General features: G+C 35.7%; 1 protein-coding gene across 3 annotated transcripts in view; it reads right to left on the minus strand.

The window, feature by feature from the left end:
• Window positions 1-21,296, minus strand: part of RANBP9 (RAN binding protein 9) — an 88,550-nt gene that overhangs the window by 20,297 nt on the left and 46,957 nt on the right. For all 3 annotated transcript variants that reach the window (XR_012334341.1, XM_073810341.1, XM_019945088.3), the window contains exons 3-6: window positions 15,364-15,416; window positions 14,273-14,440; window positions 10,219-10,241; window positions 2,231-2,415 (exon numbers count right to left, since the gene is read on the minus strand). Coding sequence is in view for 2 of the 3 variants with exons in the window: in XM_073810341.1 (XP_073666442.1) it covers window positions 2,231-2,415; window positions 10,219-10,241; window positions 14,273-14,440; window positions 15,364-15,416 (429 nt within the window). In the remaining variant the exon portion in view is untranslated. The remainder of the gene's footprint in view (window positions 1-2,230; window positions 2,416-10,218; window positions 10,242-14,272; window positions 14,441-15,363; window positions 15,417-21,296) is intronic.

Below are 21,296 nucleotides of genomic sequence, written 5' to 3' on the forward strand. Positions count from 1 at the left end.
ATCATCCCCAGGTCCTTTCCTATTATTTCCCATCCTTATTCAATCGTACTAACCATAATTTCTATTTTACCTTTATCATATGAATTATCCTAGCAAAGTGCTGCCATTTTGTAAAGTAAAACAATTTTAAAACAACAGATTAACTCTTTGTGTTCTGTAGTTGAACCATTTTCTTTATCCATCAGTTACATAAGATGGGATCACAAGGTGTGAACACAAAAAATACTAAGGTGAACCCAGAGAGAGAATCTTCCAGAACAAAGTCTATGAGGGTGATAATATTAATCAATGAGGAGTCAGCCTTCTAATCTAAATCAGTTAGTATGGTCGTGCACAGGACATTAATTCCTCAAATATGATTTACATGTAAGTGACACTGCCAAAGGGAAAGTTTCTTTTTTTAAAAAGCTACCAAGTGGTGTTGGCATTTACATCTAACCACAAAACCTTAGAAAAACTGTTGACTACACGATATTAACTCGAATACCCAATATCTCTCTAAACACCCAACTTTTAAACCTGCCTCCATCCAGCACAACTAAGGGGTCCATGAGAAAATGGTGTGAAGCAGTGGTTCAGGAAAAGGGGACTGAGGTGGCAGAGGGGAAGATCTCTAAGAACCAGATTTTTTTCATTTTATTTCATCTAATTATTCAAATTAATTTAAGAGGGTAGGGGAGAACCTCTTAAAATGGACTTCCCAGGAGGTCATGGTGAGTATCAATTTTCTGAAGCATGGGGTAGGGGAGGGTGCCCTCACTGAACCCTGGCTATAGGATTAAGATAAACAATGCTTCCTCTACAACTATCCTGCCATGTTGCTCAGTGGTAACCATTTTCAAAGCATTAAGAGATGTGACCCCCAGAGAGCAGTCTATCCTAGCTCCAACTCTAACTCATGACAACTATGGGATTCTGAGTCAGTTTCACTATTCTTTCAACTGTGCAAGACAAAATACTAGTGTTGAGGCTCTGATAACAGCTCTAGGGAAAAAGCTTGTTTTCAGAATCATCATCATGTCCAAAATTATCTCCTCAAAAAAATATGCAAAGTTTTATTAGATTTGTAAATTTAAGACTGTTCAAAGCAATTATAGAGACATTTAAGATGAACTGTGTCAAGCTGATGGTATCTTTAATTTTCTCAGGTTAGATTACAGTAGGGAGAATGACAATTTAAACTTACTGGTATTTATTTTAAAGTCTACACTATTTCAAGTTCTAAGAGCTACTATTCAGTACTACTGACATTCATGTGTCATGGCTAGCCTTTCAAGCAAAGGCACAGTCTAAAAAGTTGACTGTCACAGGAGTTACATTTTCCTGCTGACTTCCATATTGGAATTCTACCTTTTCATAAAAGGCTGCCTAAAAAAACAAGTTGAAAATTTTGGGTAAAAAAATGAGTTGAGATAAGCAGTACTTTTATTGACACCCACTGTTTGCTCTGCTGCTGCCCATCCTCTACCACTGTTACTACTAACTCCTAAATATTTAACCCGCATTGAGGCATCTTAACCCCATACTCACTGTTCCTTGGTCTTTATTCCCTTTAGCTCCTCTTAAATGTCTAATTACAGAACACACAATAAGTAAATGGAGTTTTAAAAATTCCTTAAGCTGGAGGCTTTTAGTCAGGAAAAAAAAAAAGGGATCCTAGTAAACAAAAATAGCTGATATTATTCTTACATAGCAACCCATTCACTGGAAAAATTTAGCCAAATCCTGAAACATGAAATGTACACATCAAGTCTGTATTCCAGTATGTAAATTACACCATTATTCTGATGCTTATTCTTACTGAGCAATAATTTATTCTTCATAAATATTTACATTACTGCTGAACAACACAGCCAAGTTCATGTCCAAATACCACAATGCTGAATTATACAATCTAGATTATCTTTCTGAATTTATCTTTTGCATTGGCACTATTAATAGTTGAATCATGTAACCTATGGAAACCGTTAAATCCTGTTACTAAGGATAGCAAATGAATTAACCTAAGAGATCTAGTGTCACTTTATTTCTTCCAGCAAATTAATAAATCAGACTAAAATACAAATTTGGTATGTGTGTCACCAAATCAAACATTATTAATACATTAAAATCATTAGGATATATATTAAGAGATTTAAAAGCTTCAATAAATAGTCTTTCCTACCAAAAGGATGAGATGTTTTATAAAAAATGTACTTCTGAATATGTCAATACACATTTCTTCACTTACTTTTGTATCATGGTCTGCCACTCTCCTTCTCGATCTCCAACAGGAAACCGGTCTATCTGTGCCTGTATTTTGGTTCTCCACTCTCGCATGTAATCTTCTATATCAAACACGAAAGGATGCTGCCCAAAATTAGCATCGACGACTTCTCCTGGTGTCTGGAGCCCCACAGTAGGATATAAATTGGGCTGTAAGACAAACACATTTTACTAAACATCTATCCCTTTTATGTTAAAAACATATTCTTTCAAATGCTACAGAACTACAAATTTACTTCATGAATATTTTAAAATCTCAATCAAAAACTAGTAGAGGAAGACTACAGCAAATCATCTAAAATACATTATATGCTGGATGAAAACTATCACTTCCTGTAATCTAATCATCAAAAAAAATTCGCAGCAACCTAAGCTACTTATTTATTCAGAGACCATGTGGCATTATACTTCTAATACATGAAGACACCATTCTTGCTCTTAAGAATATGTCATATAATAGTTGTAGAGACTCAAGTATAACGCAGGTTTATCCTTCTATGTCCGATATAAGCGATGCATTTCTAGAAACTGCACGTGAAGCTAGTTACTATGAAAGTACATCCTAACTGGGCACGTACTATTCTATAATTTCACTTATCTGTACATCTGGGATGCTTTTATTAAGGGATCGTGATAAGAACTTAATTATAAGCAAAACAGTGCCATTAAGAATAGAGATTCTTTACGTAAAAATAAAATGCGCACATTTCAAGAAAAGGAAAGGATGGATTTAAATATTCAGATTCACGAAGAAATACATTTACTCCAAGATATACTCCAAGATTTCGAGGTAAAACAATCACGTTTAATAGCTTCAAAAATTTTGTACAAAAATACAGGAGTCCTTCTTTTGGCTCTATCCCTAGTTGTTGCATCTAAACGGAGAATAAGTTACTGAATGTCTACTGAACGGTCAGGTTTAATCATAATTCTCCTGTTAAATCATTATTATTATTATTTGCATTATAAAGATACAGAAGCTGAGGATTGGGGGTAAATTAACTTGCTCACAGTTGTTCTACACTATGGCAGAGGTGGGATTAGAACACAGGTGTATTTAACACCAAATCTTAAGTTCAATTTTTCTTTCTGTAACTCCAAATCCTACTTCATCTTCAGTCTCTGTATTCATGCCTTATCTCTTTGCTTTAATGGTTATCACAAGTATTTTCAGTACAAAATTAGGTAAAGATTGAGTATAATTCGTGTGTACATATAAGGTGCTTAGACAGATTTCACTGCAAAAAGCTAAGAGGGTGTTTTTTTTTTTTTTTAAAAGAGGGTGTTTTTAAAATCAGCTGACCAACCAAGCAACCAAAACCAGAAACAGAAGGAGTACTGTGTCAAAATATTGAGAAATATATTCACACTGGATTAGGGAAATAAATGGTAACACAATGCACACAAAGATACTGAACAAATGTACTGATTCTTAACAATCAACAAAACTTGCAAGTTAATAGAATTTTAAGCCGAAGACAAGTGAGATACTTATTACAACCTTCTCATTTCATCAATGAGAAAACTGAGACCTAAAGAGCTTAAGGGGTGTCTCCAAAAGCACACAGCTTGTTAATGACACACATAAAGGAAAAAACTCATGGCTCTCTACTTGTAGCACAGTATTCTTTTCATGAAACCCCATTACAAAATTGTGACATACTTTAAAACAAAAATATATAAAGCCAAAGACTCTTATGTCAAGAAAACTAGACTTTATAGAAAACAATCTGCCACACATATAAGCATCAATGTTCCAAATATTTAAAAAATATTTTCACAATATAGGAAGACAAAGATTACTAGTTCAAAAAAATTTAATTGGCAATAGGCAATTTGAAGAAATATAAGATATTAAAAATATGAAGAGACATAGTGAACTTTTTAAAATGCAAATTAAAACAAACAGATATTTTTGCACAGGAGATTAAGATTTTAAAGACTGAGAATAATACCCAGTGCTGATGAACGTTGGGAAAATAAGCCCTCTCATCCACTGTACATACCAATGTGAACCCACAGAACCTTTTAAGAAAGAAATTCAGCAAAATCTATTAAAACTGACAAGGCAATTTCACTTGTAAGAAATTAATCCCACAGAAAAACAAACATGTGCAAATATATATGTCCCACAGCATGATCTGTAATAGCAAATAAAAAATTAAAAAGAATGTCTATTCACAGGTGGTAATATATACCACAATCACTGAAGCTCAGACCCCACTAACTACAAGATTTACCATTATTTTATGTCTAAGCAAAAACACTGCCCATTAAACTCTGACAGGCCATGGATTCTAAGATGCACCCCATATCATAAATGTTAAAATATGCAAAAATGTCCATCTTCAAATTGCGGTAGTACATCACAGTAAGATATTATAAAAAACAAGCAAAAAGAAGAGTTAAAAATGTGTATACTGACACAGAAAGAGGCCCAAGATACATTCCTAAATGAAGAAAGCAAGCTATAGAACAGTGCCTCAGCTATGACCCCGACTTCTTCCATCCTACATTCAATTATGGAGATACTGGCTAACGTAAGTTTAAAACAGATCTAGAAGGGTATACACTCAACACAATCATTGTATCTACAGAGTCTGGGATTATAAGGAACTTCTCTGTTATACATTCCTGTATTTATAAATATTTACCATTTGACTAACACTCTATATTACCTTCTGGAATCAGAAAGTGATAAAAAACTAAAAATGACAAAGTCAGTTTAAGCTCAATGAAAAGTAACTAACTGTACCTTATATTCCACTTACTCAACCTTAAAACTTGAGGGAAAGATTAAGGACACAGCCCTTAACTGACTAAACTACAAATTTTTAAAAATATAATAGACTTCTAAATTGCTAAATTATAGACTTCTAAAAGCACAGTACAACAATGCAATGGGTCTTAGTATAGTCACAGAGCTGTGCAGCCCATCGCCATCTAATTTTACAACGTTTGCATCACTCTGAAAAAACCTCCATACCTATTAGCAGTCCCTCTCTGCAGACCACCAGTTCCTAGCCACTGCCAACCACTGATCTACTTTCTGACTCCACAGATCTGCCTATTCTGGATATTTCATATCAGTGTAATTATACAATAGGTGGTCTTTTCTGTCCGGCTTCTTTCACTTCGCATAATGTTTTCAAGGTGCATCCACGCTGTAGCATCTATCTAGAGTATGGATATATGTAAAACAATGTTTTCGGGGAAACTGATTTTAAGTTAAAAAAAAAAAAAGCACTCCTGTCTATGTAGAATTAGAAGTGAGAATAATTTAAGTCTCTACGAAAAGAACAGAAAAATACATAGGTCTCATTTCTATTAACCCATGAAAGATGAAGACAGCTACTAAAAATGCTATTCAAAAGCTAAGTATACACAATAAAATTATATCCTCAATATCCTAGTTTTGTTCTTTTATATATAAAAGATTTTTTTCTAAAGAAAATTGAAGCAAATAATGCTTTCTATAAAAGGTAGATTTCAAATCAGGCCAAGGAACTAGAAAGCAGCATCATGTTAAACGTGAATAGCTTCTATAACAAAAGAATTTATCTAATCCCAACTGAATTAGTCAGCTTATACATGGACATTTCTCAAACTGGTGAGGTGAGCTGGGGAAGAAAGATCATTTTGAAAAACATCTAAGGTTTTCTGAGATGTAAAGCACCCTATGTTCCGTAATAGGTACACTTTTTTTCTGTGAACATACTCTCCACTGGGATTGAATGCTACAACTGGCTAGTGAAGGATCACAGGTACACAACATAGAAACACTTGTTTGGTGGTGCCTTTAAGAGAAAGACTAACTTCTTCTTTCCTTTTTAAGTAGAAGAATGATATGTTACATGTGGAAGTCCCAGATCTCACAGTCATAAAAAAACAAAAGAGCTCTCAGAGCCACTGTATCTTAAGAGAAAACTTACAACTACCACCATAACCACCACTTTACCCACTGCTACAGAGCTGAGTAACAACCTTGGTTAATCACAGACAAGGCAAAAAATAGAACTGGTGATTCTAAAGCAGGACAAAAAATAATCAGAAGGCAACACAAAAATAGTCAACATGTTGGGCTTCCCTGGTGGCGGAGTGGTTGAGAGTCCGCCTGCCGATGCAGGGGACACGGGTTCATGCCCCGGTCCGGGAAGATCCCACATGCCGTGGAGAGGCTGGGCCCGTGAGCCATGGCCGCTGAGCCTGTGCGTCCGGAGCCTGTGCTCCGCAAGGGGAGAGGCCACAACAGTGAGTGGCCCGCGTACCGCCAAAAAAAAAAAAAAAAAAAAAAAAAAAGTCAACATGTCTACAACTAGCTAAGCCTTTTTCAAATGATCCCCACTAGCTATCAGTGAGGAACAAAACCTGCTAACTGACAAGTTGGTTTTACTTGCTCAGTGCCACAAAAAGAGGGGGAAGAAAGGAAAAGCAAACCAGCTATGTAGGCCCTTTAACGCAGCGGTGCCCAACCTTTCTGGCACCAGGGACTGGTTTTGTGGAAGACAATTTTTTCACAGACTGGAGGGGGGCGGGGATCAGGCGGTAATGCAAGCGATGGGGAGAGGTGGGGAGCGACATGTGGAAATCCCAGATCTCACAGTCATAAAAAAAAAAAAGGGCAGTGACAGGGAGCAATGGGGAGTGACGGGGAGCGATGGAGAGTGATGGGGAGCGATGGGGAGTGATGGAGAGCGGTGTGGAGTGATGGGGAGTGGTGGGGAGCAACGGGGAGCGGTGGGCAACGGCAGATGAAGCTTCACCGATCGCCCGCCGCTCACCTCCTGCTGTGCGGCCCGGTTCCCAACAGGCCACGGCCCGCCACCAGTCCGCAGCCCAGGGGATCCCTGCTTTAACCAACTCCATTCAGAATGGAGCCTTAGCAAAACCCCTGCAACAATACTGAGCCACATGAACCTGCCTACCTGCGCCCGCACCTACACCCCGCCCCTCCACCACAGCCGCTCTTCTCTAAAGCCTCCCCTTTCCACTTAACACACTGGATCACTTCCCTTGTCCAGTCGAGGGTACGATCATTGCTACTTTTCCTCTCTGTATACAACATCAACTGTGTTTCTCGCTACTGAATCGTTCTCATCAGCAAACACCCTGCTGAATCTAACAAAAAATCTCCTACTGTTCCCCATTCTACCACCAGCTACCACATCCCACTTCTTTACTCCTCACTGTGGTCAAAATCCTCCAAAGCTGTCCATAATCTATAATAGCTTCTCTCTTCCGATTCTCTCTTAAACCTGTCCCAGTCAGGACTTCTCCGTCACTCTGCTGAAACTCTCTCGACAAGGTCACCAGTGACCTCCACTCTGCTAAACCTACTGATCAACAGCCCTGTCTTATGTGGTATGTTGCAGTGGCATTTGGCACAGTTAATTTCTCCTTCCTTCTGGATATATTTTCTTCAGTTGGCTTTTTGAGGACACCCAGCTCTTAGTCTTCCTCCTACCTCTCTGATCGCTGCTCCTCACTTTCCTGGTGCGGGTTCCTTCTCTTCTCCCCAGTATGGCACGCCCCAGAACTCAGTCCTTGCTCCATTTCTCTACATGCACATACTCCCTTGTTGACTTCAAACAGTCTCATGACTTTAAATTTAAACACTGAAATGCCAGTGACTCCCAAATTTTCATCTCCAGCCCAGATCACTCTCTTGAATTCCAGGCTTGTATAGCCAACTGCATGCTTGACAAGTCCACTTAAACTTATCCAAAATGAACTCCAGATTCCCCCCCTCAAAAAAGTGCTCCAGCTAAAATACAGCCTTCTCCATATCAGTAAGTGGCATCTCTGTTCTTTCAACTCTTCAGGCCAAAAATCTTGAAGTCAAATCCTCTTTCTTACATTTTCACATCCAATCCATCAGAAAATTCTCTTGGCTCTCAGATTTCTAAAAAAATCTTATTTATTTATCAATCATTTAACTCTTTAATCCATTTGGAACCTACTGTAGTATACAGACAAAATCCTAACACTATATATTTTTTCAAAAAGATAAACACTTCTTCCATCACTGCTTATCAAATAACACCTCTTGATGAGCAATTCTGATCTGTAAGACTCCAAATTTTCCCTTGCTTGTTTTCTATTATAACTTGGATTTCTTCTGGTTTTTCTAGGATTTTTCTTCAGGAAGATTAATAACCTATAGATAGGGTGTCTATTCTCTGCCTTTGAGTCTCCTGTCATCTCTCTCAAAACATTTCTAGAGCTGGAATGTATCTTATAATCACTGGCACCTTACGTCTGTTCCGGCAGCTGTCATGAGGCAGCAGTGGTCACCACCTGCATAGGTGTGAATTTGCTGAAGGATGAGCTCACCAAAAACTCTTGAGTATTGACTGTTTTTCCTGGTCAAACAGCTGGATAAATGCAATTCCTAAGACATTTTAGTCAACAAGCCACTATGGACCAACTGAGAAAGGAATGTCAGAGTCCTTGTTGTGTCAGAAAACCTTTAGTTAATACCTTCTGGTCACATGAAGAAAGTGAGCATATGAAACCCTGTACAATGCGGTCAGGAGCTTGGAAGAAAGTGCCAGAGACATAATGGAGAACTCTTAAGAAATGTTCTTAATGGCAGAGAAGACAATATCATGTAGAAAACCACAGACATTAACTCTGAACAAGTGTTTTAAAAGGTTGGACTCTGAACATGAAGAAGTTTGGGGAAAACTTTGATCAATTTATATCGTTTACTGTAACATTTTTAGGTGTGTAATGTGATACTGATTAAAAAGTTAAATACCTGAAGAGATCATTCAGTGAATATAGAATATCAATTCTAAATGATACGAAAGCACTTTATCATAGTTTATTAGTTTGTTCGTTTCCACCACCACCACCACCACCACCCTGCCCTTGGGCTACATATGACGCATGTTACACTGATAGAGCCTTAGATTTGGGGCATAAGGTATGTAGAATCAAACTGCTTCTTACATCTCTAGTGACGCTGAGTCAGCATCATCTCCCGCCTGAATTTCTGCAATAGCCCTTCACATGTCGGCTTGCTTCTACCCTTCCTCCCCCTGCAGTCTATTTTTCATCCCAGTATACCATAATAACTAACACTCTGCAGTGTCTTTGTATTTCATTCAGAGTAAATGCCCAAGCTCTTACAATGTCCCTCAAGGTCTAGATGATCTCCTCATCCTCCCTGTCATCATATCTGACTCACCTCCTACTTTCACGTCTCTCTACCTCCCTTCATGCTATTCTTCAAACATGCCAGATGTGCTACTGCCTTAGTACCGTTCCCCTAACTATTCCCTCTTCCTGGAACGTTTGTTCTCTGTATCCGTTTAGTTAACTCCCTCACTTCCTCAAAAGTCTCTGCTCAAGAATTACCTTGAACAAAGGTGAGCAAATTATACCACGTGTGTTCTGTCTTTGGTACTCCCAAGCTCTACTGTTTCTTTTTCTTTAAAAAGTATTTAAATCCTTTAAAAATATTTTTAATGCATTATTTATTCTCTAAGTTGCTCAGCCTGAATACTCCAAGGGGACAGAGCCCTTTATCTGTTTTGTGGAACAGTGTAGCCCAGGCACAGAACCTGCAGCACAGCGGCACTCAACATACACTGAATTAGTGAATGAGTAGAAGTGTTGCACAGCCACTTACTAAAAAGTCCAGCAATACCAGAGACATATTTTGAATGAATCCACAGTGACACCAAAAAGTGTATTTTAAATAATCATTTCCCATTGAGTTTTTAGCTACAGCTAAGTTCCCTTGGACAATGGTGTCCAGTGCAATTTGGAGGTTAATTTCTGATGGTCCAGACCAACGGTAGCTTGAGAAAGGAGTTCTAGCTTATGCATGGCATGGCATATAAACTTAATTACCAATAAGACTGCATTTTAAACATGATTAGTACTAGTTCTTATATACTTTTAATTAAAAGTACAAAACTACTTTTACAAGAAATTATGTCTTACCGGTAAGTCAGTGAAAGCAATACCTAAAAAGAAAAAAAAAAGTGGCATTAGAAGCTGTTTTTCAAAGGCAGAGTATGGCGACAAGCTGAATTTCTAACTAAAAAGAAGGGGAAAAATAGCAAAGGAAGAAAAAACTTAAAAAGCTAAATATAAAATAATAAGACTAATTTTTTTCTCACTAACACCTAAGCTGCTTTATCCAACCTTACTATTTAATCTTCCTTACCTATATTTATCTTTTAAATAACTTTGAGGGGAAAGGAAAGATTTTCTGTTAAAAATGGGGGTGGGGAGTGAATAGAAAATATAGTACTTTTGTTTCCTTTAAAAAAATCTTATAAAAGTACATTCTCAGAGCTCTTACTCTGGACAAAAAATTTTAATTCCTCCTTCAAAGGACAATGATTTATACAGTTGAGAATTTCTCTTAAATGTCCGGTGACAGTAATTTCAACAGTCATGTACCAAGTACACTTGCACAATGGCAATATCACCGGAATACATCTACTGACATCCCAAAGTGATGGTGTAATCTCCCTCCAAATATTCAAATATATTACTTAGCTGAAAATAAGGTAATAAGCAAACCAAATATTTCTGCAGGACCTCATTCATAGGTTTACAAAGACTGAGCTCTAGAAGAATGGGAGGGGCAGTGTTGGTGAGCCAGCTAAGCAAAGCTCTTCCAGTGTAAACACACATTGACACAAAATACAGCCACGCCAGCACCACTGCCTCTGCAGTGCTGATCGCCTTCTAAAAATGGAGGGCCCTCCTGTTATATTATCTTTAAGGTCTCCTCCCACTTGAGAGTCTATGGCTCTATAATTGTGCTGTATCACCAGAAAACACAAGTATCTAACTCTATTTATTAAAGTAATAAAGTTAAAAGGCAAAGTGACTAAATCTCTATTGTACATGTTTTTAAATAAACAGTAAAAACAGTGCTTTGTAATTAAAGTACTGTTTTTATGACTTTTAAAAACTAGTGAACTCATGTTAGCTTGTCAAAAGGAAAAGCGAAGCTGGAGATCCCCCCACCCTCCATAAAACATTCGGATTACCTTCAGCTTCATTAGTAAGTAGAAAGCAAAATGACTATGGGCCAAACGAATATGAGAATTTATTCTAAAAATTTCAGAAAACTAAAAAGAACACAGAAAGCAGCAAGAATAAATATGACCATACATATTTCTACCATTTTTCATAAAACAGCAGTCTAATCAATTATTTTCCTCAAAAATGTCTATTGATAAAGATTGTCTAAATTCATATTGTTTTAGCAAAAATTCCCTTCTGTCAGTAATTACTGAAATCCTTACTTTACCAAAACCTCTAATGAAAAACCCAACTTAATTCTATAGATGAATACTTTTGAACATTGCCAAATACAGCATCCACAACCTATGCATGTTCAGACCACAAAGACGGCACTTTAACAAGCTGTGTAATTATTTAAATTTTACACAGAAAATAATTTCCCCCTATTTCCTAATCTGATTATCAAGAGGCTTTTTGAAAAGTTATCTTCAACTGATGAATGATAATCAATAAAACAAAATTTTAAAATTTCAAGTAAATTAACTTGCATACTGAAATGTTTCTCCTTTAATTATTTTCTCAAAAACCTTTCCATTTCTCTTTATATGGTAAGTAAATATATATTTTGAAAACCTTCATGAGACAGAAACTAAAGATGTATCAGCCTTGGGGCAGAAATTATCTACTTTGGGAAATACAAGGGAAGCATAACTGAGTAATTTCTTATCTTCTAGATGCTAGAATCTGGATCAGAGATAGCACACTACTCTATAAAGGGCCAGCAAGTAAATATTTTCTGCTCTCTAGGCCATGTGGTCTCTGTTTCAACTACTCAATTCTGCTACAGTAGCAGGAAAGCAGCCATATACAGTACATAAATGAATGGGTGGAGCTGTGTTCCAATGAAACTTTACTTAGAAAACAGAGAGGAGACCGATTTGGCCCACGGGCCACCACAGCTTGCTGGCCTCTGTTCCAGTGGAACACTTTCTGCTCACCAATGTTTTACCACTGCACCCCCAGCACCTGGCCAACGATAATAAATAACCTTTAGTGAGTACTCACTATGTGTCGGGCAATCACTTGAGAACTTCACATGCATCACTTTGGCTTGCTCTAACAACTTTAATAAGGTAGGTAATATAGTGATCTGATTTTATGATCTGAGGCACAGAAATGTTAAGTAACTTGCATAAGGTCACACAGCCAAACCAGGAGATAATCTCAGGCAACTAAAGAACCCATACTGACCACTGTTATACTGCCTCTGTATGTGCTTAATAAATATTTACTAAATTTATGAATGAATAATGCCAAATATTTCAAAGTGACTTAATTCTAGAATGTGATCCTATCATTAGGCACCCTTTTCTTAAACAGCATCTCACATTTTAAAAACAGCTTCCTTGCTCAAAAGAAAATTTCAAGGTAAATACTTGTGAAAATCTAACAGGAAAAAAAATAATATCACATCACCTATGATCTTCTCATCTCCTAAAATAAAATTTCTTCTCTGAAATAAAGTTTGAAAACTGTAAAAAGATTAATTTTGGTTTTAAAAATGTCACCTTTTGCATTTTTGAAGGTCATACCTAAAAGCAGATTTCTCCTGGTTTACTTTAAGATCGCAAATATCTTAAGCAGCCAAGCCAATGAAGACTATGCCGGTGAACTGCTCTGGTAAGTCAGAGCTGAGCACTAACAACAAATACACTACAATGCCTGTATCCTTCTGGAAACCAGTTTGCCACAGCAATCAAATCACAAATACATATAATCTGCATGGCGACCTTTATCAACACTCTTGCACCAAAAAGAATGTAAGAATCTTTGTGACAACCTTTAAATTAGATAGCACAGGACTTCAAAATCAATATTAATAATCAGAAGGAAAAGTTTTAAGCTGAATGTAAATATGAAGAAGACAGTAACTTTATATAAGGAGTATGTTGAGACACTAAAAAAAAAAAAAAAAGACTATTACCAATGTAGCCAAAAATTTAGAATCTTCTACTATGAAATTACAGAACAGTTTTTGTATTATATTCAAGAACATTTACCGTATGTCTAAGCATACTATCTGCAGCTTACTTTTTAAATACTATTAATAAGCAAACTGAATTTTCTGCCTTCTGGAGTTACTTACTTTTTGCCTTTTTTCACTTTACTTCAACAGAAATAATTTGCCATAAATCAAGGATGTTTCAAACAGTAAAATAATGTGAAACTTTTTTACTTTTAAAGCATCAGTTTTGCTATCCTTTATACTTTCTTTAATACAAAACAAAAACAAGCAACTTCTAAGAAAAGGGAGCATAACAATTATACACAATTTAAAATCTGAAGTATTATGCATATTCAACTAAAACCCCTGATTTCCTATTAGTCTTACAATGGATAGATTTCCTCATGTTTTCATTAATCTACTTATTTGCCACCTGTCTTTTACAAGTTTTGCTGTTATTTGCTCATTTAATTCTGCTCACTTTTGCAGAACTAACTTGTAGTCACCATCCTTTATCAACCTTTGTTAGCAGGTCTGATTTTTCAGTATGTCAACGCCCTTCATTTGGTTGGGGGCATCAAGCTTTTTCTCGCTTTGTCATTACCCCCGTACTATACTAAAAACTGACAGCTCTTTCTTCTAAGCAACTGTTACCTAGAGAACTGGATCATACTGGGACAGGCTTTATTCAAAGCAAAGCAGAAAACAATTAGCATTTCTACTACTAGAATAAATATCTGAGTACGAGGTTATTTCTAGTTAGTCCTATATATGTGATACAATGTGGCCTTCATTGTAAAAAATAAGGGTTTTTAGTTGAATATGTGTCCATTATACTTCGGATTTAAATTGTCACCATTTCCTCAGCTTCTACCTAGAAGGAGCAAAGAAATAATTTCCAGAGGCAACTACTCATAAAGGAGAATTACACAAAAATATTACTACCATGATGTAAGTACAATAATCATAACATCTGGTTATTTAACATGCAATTCATTATCTTAGTACCTAAACTATGTCCATTCTTGGTGTAGAAGCAGGTATTGTTGATAAGGTTAACACAACAGCCAATGACATCACCAGTCGTAAAAGTTGGTCCATAAGGTTGTCCCGTTCCAGAAGAACAAAATGAATGTCCATCATCACCATGATAACCATATGAATGTTTATCCCAGCCTAAAGAGAAAGTTCCAGTATATTTACAGTGAAAAGTAAGGTTACTCTATACTAGAGCTATTCACTAAGATTATAACAAGCTAAGCAAGAATAGTACAACAGATAGTACAAAGATAAAATTCCCAAAAGTACATTTAAATTCTCAACAATTACAGTACATAACTTCTATATAAAACACTGCTTACCACATTAAGGAAAATAAATCCACCACACAGAATGCTAAAATGTATCTTAAACAGAGAGGACTCCTATCAGAAAATGCAAACAAACATAGCAAGACACATTTTCCATGCATATTTCCTTTGGTAATAGACCAAAGGAATTTTGCTTTGATTTGGTTTAAGCACACACATACACACACAGATACACACACACACTTTAATATAACAAAAGATTTTTCTTTCAATTTTCAAAAAATTTCCTCCAAGGTTAATTTTTAACATTAGTAAATAGAATACCAGAAAATATAATCGAAGAATCACTTCCATATGATTAATGGTTTTAGGAAACAGTTCTCCTACCTCAATTAACACCTTTCTTAGTTTACTTTTAATATCAGCCTACATTCCCAGAATATTAAAACAACTAAAAATGGTTTAAAACCTAGGAATGTGTTGGGTAGGAAACAGAACCAACCACATTAAAACATTTAAAGTAGTTGATATGACTATGTACTGGAAGTTAAAAATACCAACAAACAAAACAAAAACAAGCAAAACAAAACAAAACAAAACAATGCATGGTATACTTGTTATGTTTTGCTAAATAGCATAAAATTTATTAAAACCATTCAGCTCGACTTTGAACTCATAAGTGATTAAAAATATAGAAGATTAATGTACTTAACTATCTCCAAGTTATTACTTGACATTTTTAGCCAGAGTTAGCCATAAGACTGTACTGTAATTCAATTACAAGTGTACCTGGTAGTCTATTCATGTTCACACCTTGAGCAGAAAGACCAATTCCCATGTAACTGTTTAAAAAAAAAAAAGGAAGGAAGGAAGAAAAGCTGGTTATTATAGTTATATATGTATAAATTACCAAACACTCTCAAACATTATTGAACCAAGCCCAAGATGAAACTCACAGGGTAGCTACAAAAAAGTTACTAGAATTCATGAAATAGCAAAAAGGGCAATATTAAGCAACAATAAAATCCAGATTCACAGCAAATTCCTATAGCAATCATTCATAAATATACCCAAAGTATTATTAATACTTAAATACTCTAAAAACTATAAAAATCTTTCCAACGTATCTACACAAATATTTAGAATTAAGACTTCTAACAAAAAGTATAGAGGGACTTGTGGAAGAAAAACGAAATACTAAATAAGAAACAAATGTGTTTTCAAAAGGATACAGTAAAAATCTAGTTCCACACACATACACACACAAAGACATGGAGACATACTGAAAAGATATCCAATTCATATAAAAACATCTGAAATACTTAACAGAATTATACTAAAAAGTATATGCTATGGGGTATCTATATATTCGTTTTCCAAAAGTATTTTGGCAAATTGATAATATGGACTTAAATATGAGACTCAATTATTAATTTATGAAACACTAGAACAAAATTATCTCCACAAAAGAAATACAAGAGGAAAAGGTAATTATTAGGGTATGCAATTTATTTTAAAAGCTTATAAGATATTAATAAAAACTGATAAAGACAGTTCAAAAGGGGGAAAGCATAAAGAAATATATTTATAAGTATCGACGCAAAAAAAGAAAAACTAAATAAAAAAGCAAACTGAATCCATTTGTTAGAAGGCTAATTGTCGGTGATTGTATCATGATTTAAAATGGTATCTGACAAATTTCAGCTACCACTCCTAATAAAAACTCAAATAAAAATAAAAGGAAACTACTTAAATATAACACACCTTTTTCCAAATCTAATACAGCAAGCAAGGCATTCAACAGTGAGACACTGAAGTCATTTCCATTAAAATCAGGAACATAGAGATGCCAACAACTGTTAAACATTGTTTTGAAGGTTTTAGTTTAATAAAATAAGAAAATAGGAAGCTTAATAAGAGAACTAAATAACCAGTATAAATATTACAAGACATAAAATTATCTTAATTGTAGTTGCTCTGATTATATACATAGGAAACTATGGAACATACTAAAAGCTTTTAGAATTAACTAGTTATTTTGGAAAAATGACTGAATTTAAGAAAAACATTTTAGCTTCTTTTCTAGTAATAACCAGCTAGAGAAAGGAAGTGGAATATATAGACATATCAGTCATAATAACTACAGAAATTATAAAACAAGAGTAAAGAGCTCAAGTAAAGCTCCAGAATGATATCTTAAAAGTGGTAAATAAATGAGTATTTTAGGTATCTGGATAACTTGACAGCATAAAAATAGCAATCTTTCTAAAATGAATATATACATGTAATGAGATTCACGATATACTCCAAATGAATATTTAAAACTAGAGAAAGTGATTTTAAAAGTTCATATGTAAAAACAGAATTTTGATCAAGACAAAATTTTTTAAAAAAACTTAGTGTTTGTCCTACTAGATATTAAAACTCAGAAAATGGAATTCACAAGTGCAATATTACTAATAAGAGTAAGAGTCAAGTGACACAAGAATAACAAAACATTAAGAAACAGCATTTTGGATGTCTAGTCAAGACTCTATAAGTTGGTATTTTGACTCAGCCCCTTTGTTCCAAATACAGTATACAACGTAATTACTTATTTTTTTAAAAAGTAGTAAGTCACAAGATAATCTTTGAGAAGAAACACAAAACTGTGCTCTGGCCCTGTAAAGCTCTGCGTCCTTGAGCACCCATTAATGGGTAGGAGTTTCTCCTGAGGAAACAAAGACTAAAAAGGCTCCACAAGGGGATCATTAGCTATGCTCACTGCTTAAAGCCAACAACTGGAATAGGTTTCCCCTCCTGAAGAGGAAGAAAACCCTGATACCACCTGCTGCCTTGGTTAAAATTCATTTGACATTGTTGCCTAGTTGAAGGGAAGGGGGAAGGAATAGCCTCTTAAGATCTGAACAAAGTTACTGAATGGATTTGTTATTGAATCTGCAATACTCCCAATACCACTTTGAAGAAAGAACCTGGAAACTCTAACGTACACCTGGTTTTAGATTGGGGACCCAGAAGTTAGAAAGCAACTATAAAGTATAATAAAGGGAATAAGTATAGAACTAGATAGATAAACAAAATGGAGAAAAATGTTAAACTTTCTAATTAAAATGAGGCCACAAAAACAAAATTCTAAAATATACCAAATATATATATAAGACCAACAAAATACACAACTGGAACATGAATTCATTCTAGATGACATCAAACAATGGAGAGTATGACAAAAAAGTTTTTTTAATACATTTAGGATTATGTGAAAGAAAAAAAGGAATCACCATCACTAAAATATACAGTGGAGCACCAATATTTACTGAGATAATTTAGCTAGTGATTTTCCACAACTCAACTGAAAAATACGTTGGTAAGTTGAAAGTGCACACCACAAACAGAGAAAGATAAAAACACATCACAAACTATCAATGCAAACAAAATCCTAAAAGCTTCCAAAAAGAAAGGCAGATTACCTCAGAAGGAATGACGATTAAAATGACAGCTGACTTCTCCCCAGCAACAGGTGATGACTGTAAACAATGGCACGAAGTACTGAAAGTAAAGAACTGTCAACCTAGAACTTAATTCCCAGGTAAAGCATCATCCAAGAATGAGGGCAAAATAAGATATTTTATGGCATAAGAAAGCTAACACTTTACTATCCACAAGTGTTCACAAAAGAACTATTTGAGAATAGACTTTAGCAGGAAGACAAGTGAAAACAGAAGGAATGCATGGGACAAAGAAATGACAACTAGAAAAGAAAATGATGAAATGTAATTAAAATTAATTACTGAAAAAAACGCTATTAAGAATTTTAAAAATCTATAATCCAGTTATAATGTGCTAGAATACAATTCAAAATTACTTGACATATAAAGATATAGTGAAACATGAGCCATATTCCAGAGAAAAGACAAACAAGACAATGACCGGGAGAGCCTCAAGTCACTGGAATTAAAACTGAAGTATTTAAGGCAGCTGCTGTTACTATGCTTAGGGATGTAAAGGGAAATATGCTTGTAATGAATGAAATAGGAAATTTCAACAAAGAAAAAGAAACAATAAAAAAATGAAATTCTGGGGCTTCCCTGGTGGCGCAGTGGTTGAAAGTCCGCCTGTCGATGCAGGGGACATGGGTTCGTGCCCCGGTACGGGAAGATCCCACATGCCGTGGAGCGGCTGGGCCCGTGAGCCATGGCCGCTGAGCCTGCGTGTCCGGAGCCTGTGCTCCGCAACGGGAGAGGCCACAATAGTGAGAGGCCCGCGTATCACACACACACACACACACACACACAAAAGAAATTCTGGAGCTGAAATATATTTGAAATAAATATTTACTAATGTACCTAATGGCACACTGGAAATAGCAAAATGAGTAAGTAAACAATGACAGAACTGATCTGAAGAACAGAGAAAAAATACTGATGGAATAAAAAGAGAGTCCCTTGGGCAGTAGCAAAATGTCTAACATAAATGTAACCGAACTCCCACAAGGAGAAAGAGAATGGAACAAAAAAACTGAGAAAAATTCCCCAAATTGGGTAAAAGAAAAAAATTTACACATTTAAAAAGCATAGAAACCTCAGCAGGTTAAGTACAAAGAAAAGCACACATAGGCACACATCACAGCCAAAGAGCTAAAAACTAAGAATGAAGAGAAAATACTGAAAGCAGCCAGAAAAACATGATGCATTACTTTCAACAGGAGCGCTAAGCTGAATATCTCCTGACTTCTCAGAAGAAAATACGAAGAGGCCAGAAGATGGCTGAGCAAAACATTCACAAGAGCAGAAAAGGGGAAGGGGAACCCATGCCAACACAGGGTGTTATATTAAGGAAATATCCTTCAAGAATGAAAGCGAAATAAAAATATTTCTCAGATAAGAGAAAAAGAATGTGTTGCCAGTAGACCTGCACTAAGAAAAATACTAAAGTAAATCTGCCAAACTGAAAGGAATCAGATATATATATATAAAGGTATACCAGATATAACATATACAGGTACATCAGATAGATACCTCGATTTTCAGGAAGGAAAGAAGAGCATTGCAAATGGCACACACATGGGTACATAATAAAAGACTGTTTTCACTCTTGATTTCCTTAAAAACATGTATGACTCCTTAAAGCAAAAATAACATGTATTGCCCAGTTGATAAGATAAGTAGATGTAATACATATGGGTAACTACAGCAAAAAGTACAGGAAGAGGCAGTAAATGGACCTATACGGTTGCAAGTTTCTGTATTTTATGTGAAATAGTAAAACATTAATTCTTAGTAAGTTATGAAAATAGGGATATATACTAAAATCTTTAGAGTAGCCACTAAAAAACTACAGAGATATTAGTTAAAAAGCCAACAGGTAAATTAAGACAGAATTCTAGCAATATATCAAAATGATAATATATCAAGACCAGGTGGTGTTAATCCAGGAACACAACACTGGTTTAACATTCAAAACACCGATCAATATATTTTATCAAATTAGGAGAAAACTCTTATGATCATGTAATTAGCTGTAGAAAAACATTTGACAAAATTCAACACCTATTCACAATAAAAACTCTCAGCAAACCAGAAATACGAGGGAACTTCACCAACCTACATTTACAAAAAACCTACAGCTAGCATTCGTAATAGTGAAATATTGAAAGCTATTCCCGTGAGATCAAGAACAAGGTAAGAATGCCAGCTCTCACCATTTCTATTCAACACTGTACTGAAAACCCTAAGCATTTCAATAAGGCAATAAAGAGAAATAAAAGGCATAAATAAAAAAGGAAGAAATAACTTGTCCAATGTCACACAGCTAATAAGTGGCAGAACTTATTGGGCAAGTTACTCATCTGAACAATGTGCTGATAATAACGGAACCTACCTCACTGGCTTGTTGTGCGGGCTAAGTATATTTGCAAATGCAAGGAACTCAGAGATGTGCCAAATTTATAACAAGAACTGTGTTACTGTGACTGTTAGCATTTTATTCTCTGTGCCCAGTGGAGGCCTGGCACATAGAAGGTGCTCAATGCACAGTTTTGAAGGAATGAATAAATGAATGAATGATTAGTTTGATTTAAAAAAAAAATCTCACGAAGTAATGGTATGACATATTTTTAGAGTTTAACATAGCTTGCTTATTTATTTATTTATTGGGCTGCGTTGGGTCTTCATTGCTGTGCACGGGCTTTCTCTAACCATGGCAAGTGGGGGCTACTCTTCCTTGAGGTGCACGGGCTTCTCATTGCAGTGGCTTCTCTTATTGCGTAGCACGGGCCCTAGAGCACGTGGGTGTCAGTAGTTGCAGTGTGCGGGCTCAGTAGTTGTGGCTCACGAGCTCTAGAGCGCAGGCTCAGTTGTTGTGGCGCATGGGCTTAGTTGCTCCAAGGCATGTGGGATCTTCCTGGGCCAGGGATCGAACCCGTGTCCCCTGAATTGGCAGGCGGATTCTCAACCACCGCACCACCAGGGAAGTCCCAACACATCTTATTGTTAAAGCTGAATACAGACATATAAATATATTCATCTAATAAAAACATCCTATTTGGGGGAAAAAAAGGATGAAATAAATCTGACTTTACTTGTAGATAACATTAATTTAACAAGAGATAATCTTAAAGAAACATAAAATAATCAGAATAAGTGAACTTAATATGGCTGCAGGATATAAAGTTATTGTATAAAAAAATCTATTGTATTTGTATATACTGGCAGTAAACACTAAGA

Source organism: Tursiops truncatus, chromosome 10 (assembly GCF_011762595.2).
Source record: "Tursiops truncatus isolate mTurTru1 chromosome 10, mTurTru1.mat.Y, whole genome shotgun sequence".
In the NCBI taxonomy this organism is placed as follows: Eukaryota; Metazoa; Chordata; class Mammalia; order Artiodactyla; family Delphinidae; genus Tursiops; species Tursiops truncatus.